Source organism: Podarcis bocagei (genome assembly GCF_964188305.1).
Source record: "Podarcis bocagei genome assembly, chromosome: 4".
Lineage (NCBI taxonomy): Eukaryota > Metazoa > Chordata > Lepidosauria > Squamata > Lacertidae > Podarcis > Podarcis bocagei.
In genome coordinates, this window is record NC_138128.1 from 83,424,627 (window position 1) to 83,437,252 (window position 12,626).

At 44.6% G+C, this 12,626-nt stretch overlaps 1 protein-coding gene and 1 long non-coding RNA gene across 2 annotated transcripts in view; one reads left to right on the forward strand and one right to left on the reverse strand.

The window, feature by feature from the left end:
* Nucleotides 1-12,626, forward strand: part of LOC308585621 — a 105,182-nt gene that overhangs the window by 5,465 nt on the left and 87,091 nt on the right. The gene's annotated exons all lie outside the window — the stretch shown is intronic.
* LOC308585582 (pulmonary surfactant-associated protein D-like) lies at nt 212-8,767 on the reverse strand. The gene is made up of 5 exons (XM_081191351.1): nt 8,717-8,767; nt 7,632-7,790; nt 6,494-6,601; nt 4,425-4,508; nt 212-1,929 (listed from the first exon to the last, which is right to left on the reverse strand). Exons 2-5 carry the CDS (start codon nt 7,786-7,788, stop codon nt 1,553-1,555), a joined length of 726 nt encoding a protein of 241 aa, XP_081047477.1. The 5' UTR covers nt 7,789-7,790; nt 8,717-8,767; the 3' UTR covers nt 212-1,552.

Here is a 12,626-nt window from a genome sequence, read left to right on the forward strand (position 1 = left end):
AAAGTCCAGATGAAGCAAGAACTATCTGGGGAAACTGCCAATATATCATTGAAGTTGCTATTTGTCAAAGCAAATATTCCCCCCCCCCCCGTTTTTAAAGCACAGCATTACACAACAGTGTTGCAACATAATATGGCTTTGGCTGCTACTAAAAAGACAAGTTTCCCTTGAGGGAACGTTTGATTCAGAACTAAATCAAGCAAACCGAAGGTATTTCTGTATATCTTTTATTTTAATCTTGCACACTCTTTTGTTAACTTATACAGGGAAACCCGGTTGGAAAAGATGGGACTCGACAGCGCCATCTGGTGCCATAGTGTTATATCGCATATACAACGCATATAAAACACTTTTTTACCAATCTAGCTGAGTCCTTAGTTTGCAAGTTTTATTCTGCACCCACTACTTCAATTTTGGTAGAATTTGAGCACGAAGTTGGCAAAAGTCAACTTTCCCTGCATCTGAAGTAGTAAAATAGTTACCACTTCATGGGGTCATTTAAAAAAAAATTCATCCATCCTTTCTTTTTAAAAATCCATACAAGTAGAAAACGAGAACATTAGGGAGAAGGCAAAGTGGGTGGTACCTGCTTAGCACAGTTTTTGCAATATTGTGAGTCGCATTAGTGCAAATGTATAGATACATTTTTGCCAACTGGTAGTCTCAAGTGCCCCTATTTTCCAGGGACAGTCCCAGATTACAGAAGCTGTCCTGGTTTCTGATTTGATCCCAGAATATCCTACTTCTCTTTAGGAGTTCCCTATTTTCATTGGAGTAATGTTGAAAGGTATGTAGTCTTTGATGGTGTTGGGGAAGGATTTCTGTAACAGTGAACACAGTGACACCAGCTCTCCCAGTGCCAGGTTTTCTGCTACTGCCTGTGTGGCTATTTGTGCCACATATTTAAAGTAACAAAAATTAAATGAGAAGAAGCAGAGGTGCGCGGCTCTGCGCGTGTAGGACACTGTATTGTACACACCTGCATAAGTACACATTTGAAATATCCCTGGGGGAAATGCAAAAGAAAAATGTTGTTCCATAACAACTGGAACAATAATGAGGGGAAGTTGGTGAAGTACCTGAGATTTCAGAAAGTGAAAGACCAGGAAATGGTGGAAATCAATGCCTAAAATGGAGGAGGGACAGAAAGATTTCCCAACTGATTCTGCAGGTTAAGTCACTCCCAGTGTTCAGATGTCATAAATCAGGTTAGGAAAAACAATACTGGAATAAACAAGTGGAAATCACAGATGGAATGAGCAAGTGGAAATGCACGGGTTTGCTATTGCGTTGTGTGGCTTCAGAGTGAGCAAGATGGTACCGTAATGAGCAAACAGGCTAGTGTGGGTTGTGTCTCTTGAAATGCCTGAGTTGCGTAAAAAGAGGACTATTTCAAAATACAGACAGAGTGGAGGAGATGGTTTCTTGCTTTGTACAGGAACTGGGGGCCAGTGGATAGTCCCCATTCCCTAACAGGTTTCACACTGGATATTCCCAAATACGATCAGAGATCTTGCATATCTTCTGACTGGGCAGAAGTTGGCAGCCAAGATTAAAACTCGCACACTATTAACCGTCTTTCTGTGCAGGACTTGTCATTCCACTTGCCATCCTGAAATATTTCAATGCAGTCCTCCTTCCCGCCAGCATTGTTTGGCTCTTCGCTTGCCCAGTTGGTGTAATTGACTTCATTGCCGTCCAGGTGGGCAAACGTGCCTTCTGACTGCAAGTCGTTCATTCCCAGATAAGCTGCCTTGTTGTGACGAGCAACTATTTGCTGGATGGCTGCGTTCTCCGCAGAATACCTTGGAGAGGCAAGCAGACCACCGGCCTGGAAGCAGGTCGCTTTGGCTGCCTCAAAGCTGCCTTGGGAGCCGTCGGTTTTGAATAGCTTCTCACCAACACTTCGGCCGTTTGGGAATAAATGAGCTAGAGGAATAGAGACTCAGTTACAGCTGCATTAAGTTTTGGCTTTGTTGAATGGTACTTGATTTGTTATTCCTCCTCCTTGTAGTGCAAGGCAGTCTGGGAAGGTTGTACAAACGGAAGCTCTAGGTTGGGCTCTAGATTAAGCAAAAGATGCTATGATCCCTGATCCTTTTAAGAGGATATAGCAGGGATTGCACTTCGGGTCTTCTGTAATGAGAAGCAATGAGAAGGTATGGTCTGATCCCTTTACTGGAAAAGGATTAAAGACATCCTTCTTCCACACCAACTTGCATCTTGCAAGTTGAAAGAATCACAGAACTTGAAAATGTATTTTGAGCTTACATTTTAGCTAGCTAATGGGTGGCACTCTCTACCATGTTTGTTGATTCATGCTGATGCTTAGTTTATTAAGATGAAGTTTGGGTAGTGTCTTTTACTTTGAACCTTACGAGTTCACATTGATATTTAAGTAATCTTTAGTGTGGGGACTTATCAGAGTGCACTGTCTCTCTGCTGGTTTGAAATGCCCTTAGGAAATGTAAACCACTGTTGTTAGAACAGCTGCTAAACCTGCTGTGACTTTAAATATATAATTATGTACAAATATGAATGGGAATCAGGTTTGTCATAAATCATACAATTAATGCTTTGGTCATATAAAGCTTAGCAGTCTTCCCGTGTCTAATCCCCACGTCCAAAGTCAGAATCAGGTTTAACTCAAAGCTAGCAAATCAGAACTAACAACCTTATTAGCAATGTAAAGCCAACATAGTTACCATTTTACACAGTAGGGGCCCTCCCTCAGTTGGCAGTTCAACTTTCAAATAAAGTAAAGTAACACCACAGTGAAGAATTTGTTAGCAGCTGTGTGTTTGTTGTGGCATGACAGACAGTGCATTCAACTGTCCAAACCCACCTTCAGGGCTGTTTTAGATACAGTCAGTAGCAGGGCCGGCTTTACCGTAGGTTTGATGAGGCCCTAAGCTACTGAAGGTAATGGGACCTTTTATATGTTCAGCTCTCCTTTGTCAACAACAAATTGTCACTTTTTTGTGTTGAATATATGCTATATGGTAATTTATGGACCTAATAGATATCTAAAGCCATTTGTACATAACAAAATACCGTATTTTTCGCCCTATAGGATGCACCGGCCCATAGGACGCACCTAGTTTTCAGGGGGGGGGGGAATCAAGGGAAAAAAATGATTCCCCCCCCCCGCAGCTCTGGGAGCAGCGGACAGGCTGCACGCAGCCTGTGCGCTACTCCAAGACCTTCTCCCTGCTTTTGCGGGAGGTGGCAGAATTCCCCCACCTCCCGCAAAAGCCCACAGGAGCCCCACGTGACTCCTGCAGGCTTTTCGACCAGGAGGGAGAAGGGACTGAAACGGCCAGCCAGTCCTTTCTCCCTCCTCGGAGAAAAGCCCCCAAGAGCGGCGCGCTCTTTAAAGGGTGTGCGGCTCCTGCAGGCTTTTCTAGGAGGTGGGGGAATCCCCCCCCTCGTAGAAAAGCCAGCAGAAGCCACGGAGCCCCTTTAAAGAGCGCGCGGCTTTTGCCTGCTTTTGCGGGAGGTGGGGGAATTCCCCCATCTCCCGCAAAAGCCCAAAGGAGGGTTGGAGAGTAGCGGGAAGGCGTCGCGTGCCTTCCCGCTGCCCCCCATCCTCTGGGGCTGGCGATGGGGGAAGCGCTGCTTTCCCCACTGCCAGCCTCGAAGCCGGGTTGGAGAGTAGCGGCAAGGCGTCGCGCGCCTTCCTGCTACCCCCCATCCTCTGGTGCTGGCGATGGGGGAAGCACTGCTTTCCCCCACCGCCAGCCTCAAAGAGCAGACTCTCCTGGCTTCAGCGGAAGCAACGCGAAGCCTCCGGAGCACAGGCTTCGGAGGCTTCCCGTTGCTATCGCTGAAGCCAAGGAGTCTGCATTCGCCCCATAAGACGCACACACATTTCCCCTTCATTTTTGGAGGGGGAAAAGTGCGTCTTATAGGGCGAAAAATACGGTATGTATTTTATCAAAGTACTGTAATTGTTGAACTGAAACACAATTAAGAAGTTTATCTTACATTTTCGAAATGTACATCCAGTTTTTTTCTTTTAATTTTTGGGGGGACCCCCAAGAGAGTGTGGCCCTAAGCTAGAGCTTGTTTAGCTTATAGTTAAATCCGGCACTGAGTAGGATCAGCTGAGCTTCCTTCCTAACAAACTAATCTATACAGAAGGAGATTGTTTTGCCCTTTTGGTTGGGGAACCTTCAGACAGGCAACCCTGCCCTTGCCACTTGAAGTGGTATAGTCCTGAGAAAGCTTACAATCTGTTGATTTTATAAATTATCTCTCAGAGCTTTAACTCCAAGAGCCAGAGCAGCTGGATTTAGGCTGCATCATCATATTAAAATCAACATGTAGGTCCCTCTGCAGGACACTTGATAGATAACTTCATGCATTTCGCAGAAAATGATATCTGATATCCACATTCTCGCTAGTCCACTCCATTTTCTCACCATTTTGGTTCCTGAGCATAGCGTTTCTCAGAGCCTCCACTTGTTCTTTCAAACGGGCCACTTCAGATTCCAATTGCCGAAGTTCTAAATGATGTAACAATAAAGACAAAATTCTTAATATTGAGATGTAAAGCATATACTGAGAAAAGCATGACAATGAGAGGAACCACCTCTGTGATAAGCCACAAGTGCAACGTCAAAAACCTTTGGATTCTCCGCCTCTGCTTCTCAGTTTTTGAAAAAGTACTTTAATAAACACAGCAAGTAATGCAGTTCAGAAGTCAAAGCTGCTGATTTAAAAACAAGTCAGTGACCCCCAGTTGTCTAACGAAACTATTTTTGCCTAGAGTCAGCTGGGCAGGAGAAGAAATTGTTTGGTTCACATTTTCATGCAAGCCTACCTGATTAACATCTCCAAAAACCACACACTAACCAAAACTGGAATCCTATCAATCAGCTGTCCCAGAGCTGCTGATTGAGGCCACCTCCACTAAATAACTTGTTCTCAGTAGGATTCTGGTTTCTCTTTATTCTATTTATTTAGTAAACTTTTCCAAAAACAGTAATTGGAGTCAAAATTGAAGCAAAATGGGTACAATGGGTGAGTATGATCAGGCTTAAGTCAGCTCAATAAATAGATTCCAGTTTGTTTTTGTTTTTTTGTTTGTTTTTAAAAAGGACTATGGGAATGCAGTCCTGGCTGCTTTGTGCAAATGCTGCAAATCACCACCACCACCTATTAGGAACTTGGACCCACATATCTTGTTTGAGATGTGATTGTTCTCACCCTGATTGGGGGGCAGGTAAAGGATTTTGCCAATGTGGTTTCTCTAATAGCACTCTTATGGAAACATGATACTATATCAGGCATAGGCAAACTCGACCTTCCAGGTGTTTTGGGACTACAACTTCCATCACCCTTAGCAAACAGGACCAGTGGTCAAGGATGATGGGAATTGTAGTCCCAAAACATCTGGAGGGCCGAGTTTGCCTATGCCTGTACTATATCCACCAAGTATGCTGTTATAGGAATGACATAGATGGAGGCATTTAGGAAGACTTCCTAATAGGTGTAGGACGAACTGCATCAGCAACTGAGTACCTATAGAGAGGGGAGTCTTAAACTACTGACATTATTGTTGTATAATGAGCAAAAAAGCCAACCATTATTCCAAACTGACTGGCATAAAGCCTATTGTGAGCATTTCTTGGTGACACTTGGGGAAATACAGTGTGGTCAAGTCTTGGAGCCCCTGACCATGGGAATGCTCCTTTTATAGGTTTACAAAATGTGTACACTTAGAATTTTTTGAAACTGAAACAACTAGGTGACCCTGGTCTACCTAGGTCTTTGTACTGACAACCATCTTCTTTCAGTGACGGATGCTCTCTGTGGCGCAATGGGTCGGTGCGTCTGGCTGTTTACTGGGAAGGTTGGTGGTTTGAGTCCACTCAGGGATTGCTGTGGGCAGGATCCCTGTATTGCAGGGGGTTGGACTAGATGACCCTTGGGGTCCCTTCCATCTCTACAATTCTATTATGAGTTTATCAGATCAGGCTTTCCAGAGTCAGGTTTTTTGAAGAGTCATCAGGAAGTGGCATTTCCCCTTTTGGGTTGTTTTTGTTCTTTGGTCATTTGTTACTAGTTGGTTTAAATGTGCCCTCTTGTGGTATAATAGAGACATAACCAAAATAAATGTGCAGTTAGTTTAGAAGTGATGGATTTTCTCATCAGTTGTCACAGGGAAACGTCGCCACGAAGTGAGATCGTTCTCTGTAATTATTTGTCAGAATAAATGTGCTCCCTCACGGTGCAGATACAGCCACAGAAAAGGCAATGTTTGTTTGCTTTAGGTGAAATTATATCTTGATTTCAGGTGGCTGTAACTTTACTACTAACCTGGTGAAGGAAAGTGAAACCATTGAGATGATGCCTTGTACTTTGCAAATACTCTTACGTGAAAGCAGGTTGCATTCAGTGGTTGCCTCTTCAGTGCCCAGAATGATTTGTCCACCAGAGAAGAAAGATGGCAGATTAGTAGGTAGCTAATCTATGAATAGGCTCCTACCTCTTGCTCCATGGTCTCCCTTTGGTCCTCTTTCACCTACTAGACCCCGATCTCCTTTATCGCCTTGAGGCCCAGCTTTTCCTGGAGGTCCCTGAATTCCTTGAGGTCCTAGAAATCAAGGGATTAAATGAACAGCAAGAAACACGAGGAATAACAGGAAGGAAGGAAGAAATACGAATCCATGGTCAAGTTCTACAAGAACATCCGTTGCATGGACAAACATTTAGATTCCGATCAAACCTTGAGCGGCCGGCCCAATTCTGGTGGTGATGCGCTCATACTTCAGCATCAAATACAGAAATACTTGTTTTGAAAAGTTCTGACTAATGGCTAATGGCTTATTTTACACTGAGCCACGAAGCTCACCTCAGATTGCCTTATTGTAAGATTCGGCAGCCGTATCCCATCCCATCAGGGCTACCATTGATTCCCTAGATACCAAACCAAAACCAAGAGGGGTATCCCCAAAAAGTGACAATTAGGATAGCGTCACGGGTGGCAGAAATGACAGGGTCCGGTTTGGAGACACACACGCAGTGGTAGCATCCCAATGCTGGTCACTTCGCTCCCTCCTCAGAATGTTTCCCAGTCGCGGTCCCTCCCCTCTTGCTCCAATTCTAAGGTGACGTGGGAGAGTACAAACGCAGGCAGGCAATGATCTGGAATTTAAAATGGCCGACTGCGCTGCAGAGCTCCACCAGGCAATGGGCCTTTTAAAGCAGTGCTGCCTAGTTGGGCAGGGCAGGGGCCAATGTCCAGATGGCCAGCAAGTTTCTGCCCTGGCGAAGCAGCCGCTGGCTGGGCTGCCACGGTCTTCAACTTTGATGGGTATCTGCCCCCATTCCCAGGGCATAGGGGCTGGTCAGTGTGTGAGGTGGGGTAAAGAGGCTGGAGTGCAAGGGGCCACAAACATCACCCCCGGGAAGGCGATGAGCAGCCATTGCTGACCAAGGTCCTTACTACAAAACAGTCCTCTTTTTAGGATTGAAGTTGTTGAGCATTTTTTAGGATTTTACCCCAGGAAATAAATTGCCACAGGGGCCAGATTAAACTGACCGGCGGGCCAGATTAGGCCCCCAAAACAGACTTTGGACATGCCTGCACTAAGCCCACCCCTGACAAGTCTTTGTAACTTTACCTTGATCACCCTTCTCTCCTGGTGGACCCGGCAATCCATTGCTCCCAGGCATTCCAAGAATGAAAGGGCACGTGTTGTCCTTGCCTGCAGTGGGGATTGTGCTTTGTGAGAATGCCGCCGGCAAGATAAGGAAGCCAAAAGTCCAAAGGAATCCCATGCCTAGAAAGTTGATTTTAGAAGAATGCATGTATAGCCTTTTCAGCATGATCTATTGCCGTTTTTACAAAGAACAGTTCTAAAGTGATCCCAGTAAAACAGTTGTGTGAAATGATGATTCTGTTAGTCTTGAATGGAAAAAAATGTTATATGTAAGATATAATTTCAGGTACATTTGAGTCAATTGGCAAATGCACATAAAGAGTAGTAACTGAGCATATTTGAATAAAGGCTCAGGAAACGTGTATCAATAGCACCAACAGGAGGTTTTGTACACTGGATGCTCAACACGGCATAGCCTCCCTGTAAATTTTGCACACATGTTGCACAACATGGAGAGTTTCAACTAGGGATGGCCAATTCTGCATGTGTTCATTCATAAATCTGTTCCATCCCATTTCTACTTTAAGATGTGACTTTCTAAAAATGAGATCACACACACACACACAAACCATTTTTAAAATACTTCCTTCATCTCAACATATGTATTTGTAGTTGCACTTTATGCTAAAATACATGTTTTATAATCCATTGTGGTGAAAAAAATTAGCAAAACATATTATAAGAAATAAGTAATATTCCAAAATAACAATTACATAACAAATGCACCTGAACTATATAACCATGCACGATAACAGCAAATCTCAAGGGGGGGGGGGGCTAACTGGGGCTTTAACCCTTTGCCCCCAAATACGTTACCAGTTTGGATCCTCTCACAGCTGTCATTTGTACTGAAAGGAAAACCTATATTGGTGTGAACAGGAGCTTTTCTAGTGCAAACAGCAAGCACAAACCTCTGATTTGGATGGGGACCATAGCGGGCCCCTCTAAAAGGCTGAAGCCCCCCTAACCAGTTTGTGATCTGAAACCTTCCCTGAAATTATTTGGTTTAGGAAGCCATTCACATTTGTGAATAGTGTTTCACCTACCTACGTTCTGATTTGCAGCAGTCTGAAACAGTTTAAGATAGAAACCCCCTTGCTCTGCTTGCTGAGATTCTAAAGCAGCCCTTCTCAAACCTGGGTTGCCAGGTGTTCTGAAAGTGTAACTCCCATCCTCTCTGACCACTGGCCATGCCAACTAGGAATGATGGGAGTTGTAGTCCAGCAACATCTAGGGACCGACCCAAAGTTGAGAAGGGCTGTCCTAGAGGTTGCCCCAATACCTATAACTGAAGGTGCTGTGAACTGAACCTGTACTTATAACCTAATGTGCTTATATACAAAATTGGCTTTAAAATGTCGTAGGGAAAATGACAGTTGGGGGATCTTGAGGTAGGATTATGAAACTAATTGTGGTCAGAAAAACCTCAACCTTCTCTGAAAATGAAATTAGAAAATGAAAATAACAAGATATATAAATGGTGAGGGAGTGCATTGGTTCAAAACCATATTAAAAAGATGTTATAGGTTTTGTTAGCAGAGGGAAGATGGAGCAACAGCTGCCAGGAAGAACACTGCAAGATTTCTTCTCAGGCAAGTCATAGAAAACCCATCTTCAAATGAATTTATTATTATTTTTTGAAGAGGCACCCCTCCTGTGTGAGAGTTTTCTCAGGATAGGTTTAGTGGCCACAATTTTTATAAGTGCTTGTATTAATCATCCTTGAAGTTTAAAAGGTCTTGAAAAATATTTTAATCTAACCAATTAACCAACTAAGGCTGTACTCCTATACCAGTTACTTGGGAACAAACCCAATTGAATTGAATGAGGCTGAATTCTGAGTAGACCCGCATAGGGCTGCAGTGTAAATGTTGCAGCCCCAGTACACATGCAAATAATCTTTTCTGTAAAGTATTTAAAATCCTGCCTTTCATCCATATGAAGACAACGACGTGGAACAACAAGGAAAACAAATATATACCGTATTTTTCGCCCTATAGGACGCACCGGCCCATAGGATGCACCTAGATTTTTTTGGGGGGGGAATAAAGGGGGAAAAATTACCCCCCCCCCGTGCGGGGCTGGGGAAGCTCGGGCTTTGGCAGCTTTGGCATCGCTCTGGAAGCTTGCGGGGCTGGAGGAGGGGAAAGCCCTCCGCCAGCCTTCTAACCAAGTCGGGGGACAGCGGGAAAGGCGTGCTTCGCCTCCCGCTGTCCCCCGAGTTTGCGGGGCTGGCAACGGGGAGGAGCAGGCTTCTCCCCCCCGCCAGCCTTCTAGCCAAGTCGGGGGACAGCGGGAAAGACGCGCTGCGCATCTCCTGCTGTCCCCCGAGTTTGCGGGGCTGGCGACGGGGAGGAGCAGGCTTCTCCCCCCGCCAGCCTTCTAGCCAAGTCGGGGGACAGCAGGAAAGGCGCGCTGCGCCTCTCCCGCTGTCCCCCGAGTTTGCGGGGCTGGCGACGGGGCTCTCCTGAAGCCTGGAGAGCAAGAGGGGTCGGTGCGCACCGACCCCTCTCGCTCTCCAGGCTTCATCGAAAGCCTGCATTCGCCCCATAAGACGCACACACATTTCCCCTTCATTTTTGGAGGGGAAAAAGTGCGTCCTATAGGGCGAAAAATACGGTAGTAGCACTAGAATTTTCAAGCAGATTAAGGCTGCTAAAAACAATTCACGGTAGAGCAGGTTAAACAATCAAGACTAAAACCCTTGCAAATATATCTTATTTATCTATTTATCTATGCACACACACAGAGAGATTGTACTTTCATGTGGCATAGATATCTACTTCCTCCATGTGCTTTGTTTATTGGCAATCTTTTTGTGGCTGGAATCTGGCCGAAGCAAAATTACATGGGAGTTCTTTTAAAATGAAGAATGCTCTCTCTCTCTCTCTCTCTCTCTCTCTCTCTCTCTCTCTCTCGTGTACAGGTACAGAAAAGGTTCCTGTTTTCAGGATCACACTTACCTTCTTCAAGTGCAAATTTTGTTTCAATATTGGTGGCACCCCAGCGTCCTCTGTGTTTATCTCTCAAGTGAGAAGATTCTCTCTCTCTTTTCTTCTCCCACCCACTGTGTTTATCAGTTGAAATTCCATGGAGCAAAGTTCAAGTCCCCACCCACTCCAGACAACAGACAGTCTGGAGCTTCTACAATGTTAAGATAGGGTGGGTTTTGGGTCATCCCTCCCAAGTTGTTGACCTTTGAGAATACATTTTGCAGCGGCGTTTTGTTAAAAAAAATAACGTACGATTCACATGTCATTCCATAAATCAATAAGATGATTGCAGTAGTGTAGTGTAGCCTAGTGTAGACTTTGCAGTAGTGTAGTGTAGCCTAGTGTAGACCTCAACATTGAAAAAGAGACAAGTTCATAGATGAGCTGAACAGAGGCAGCAAGTGTGGAGGTGGGCTGGATCACATACAGTGGTACCTCAGGTTAAGTACTTAATTCATTCCGGAGGTCTGTTCTTAACGTGAAACTGTTCTTAACCTGAAGCACCACTTTAGCTAATGGGGCGTCCTGCTGCTGCCACCGCGCCACTGGAGCACGATTTCTGTTCTCATCCTGAAGCAAAGTTCTTAACCCGAGGTACTATTTCTGGGTTAGCGGAGTCTGTAACCTGAAGCGTATGTAACCTGAAGCGTATGTAACCTGAGGTACCACTGTATTGGTAGCCAGCATGATTCATGACCTGCTGTTCCTCAACCATTGTTTCATGTAGTTCTTTTGTTCCATTCACAGGAAAAACTAGTGTAGTAGTGTGCCAGTAAATATTGCCTCTGAGAGTGATGAGTGCCTTTCTCACATCAATGAACCCCCAAGCACCTTTTTAAAATGCAGTGTAAGAATGGGGCTTCAGAGGACTCATCTGAAGCTTGGCCATGTATTTTCATCCCCACCCACAGCACCATCCATGTTGTTCCCTGCCACGGGTCTTCATTTTGCTCTGAGTGCTTATGCTGGAGTGCCTCAGGAAGTGAGGCCCCCCGCTCTTGCCTTGAGGTGGACAAGTGACCTAATGGTCATCCCAGGGATTTGATCTAGAACCTTCTCTGGTGGCTTCCATCTGACACGGCAGGTTTTCCACTGCTTGGCACATCCCCGTGCTGCCAGATGATGGCTGTTGTCTCTCGCACTTCTGCCAAGCAATCTTCCACCCACCTCTCCTGTATGGAGGCTAGGCTTCGGGTGGGGGAAAATTCATTGGCTTTGTTGAAATTACTTGATTCATATTTGCTCCACTTCAGACAGCAGAATCTGACACAACTGGTCACCAAGCAGCTCCATGTTTTGATGGCATCCCTAGTGAAGGAGGTTTAAGAATTGAAAGCAAATTTCCAGAAAATCACTTGATGCACCTTTTGCTTGACTCTACCATTTCAGTCCATGTGAAGGGGGATAGCACATGATGCTCCCCAACTAAAAATGCTCTTTTGCAAAGACAACAGTAGAAGTTGCTGCAAAGCACACAGGTAGTGTAATTTATTTTGTTAAGAAGGAACCACCACCACCACTTTAGGAAAGGTGAATAAATCGTAAAAAAAAAAAAAGATGTCAGATTGGCCAGACTGCTAAACTAGAATAAATTTTGTTCAGTATTTGAACTACATTTCCAGTCAATATTTGTTTTGGAGAAGGGCAAGTTAGCTTATCTTAAAACACCATCTAGAAACACAGTGAGAGATGTTTGATTTACTGTGGTCAAGGCTGTACAGCTTTTGCCTTGCAATCATACATGTATACTAACGATGCCCTAATATCAGAAGATTGTTCATGTGTTCAGAAGAAGACCCAAGCGTGTATAGTATGTCTCATGTTACAGCCTATAGTTGCAAAATATTTTCTCAACTGAGGTCATTTCCAAGTTACCTACATATTGAGCATTCACCCTGATTTGTTTGCAGGGAGGTAAGATGATATCCTCTATTAACTAAGCAAAACCTGGTACACTACTACC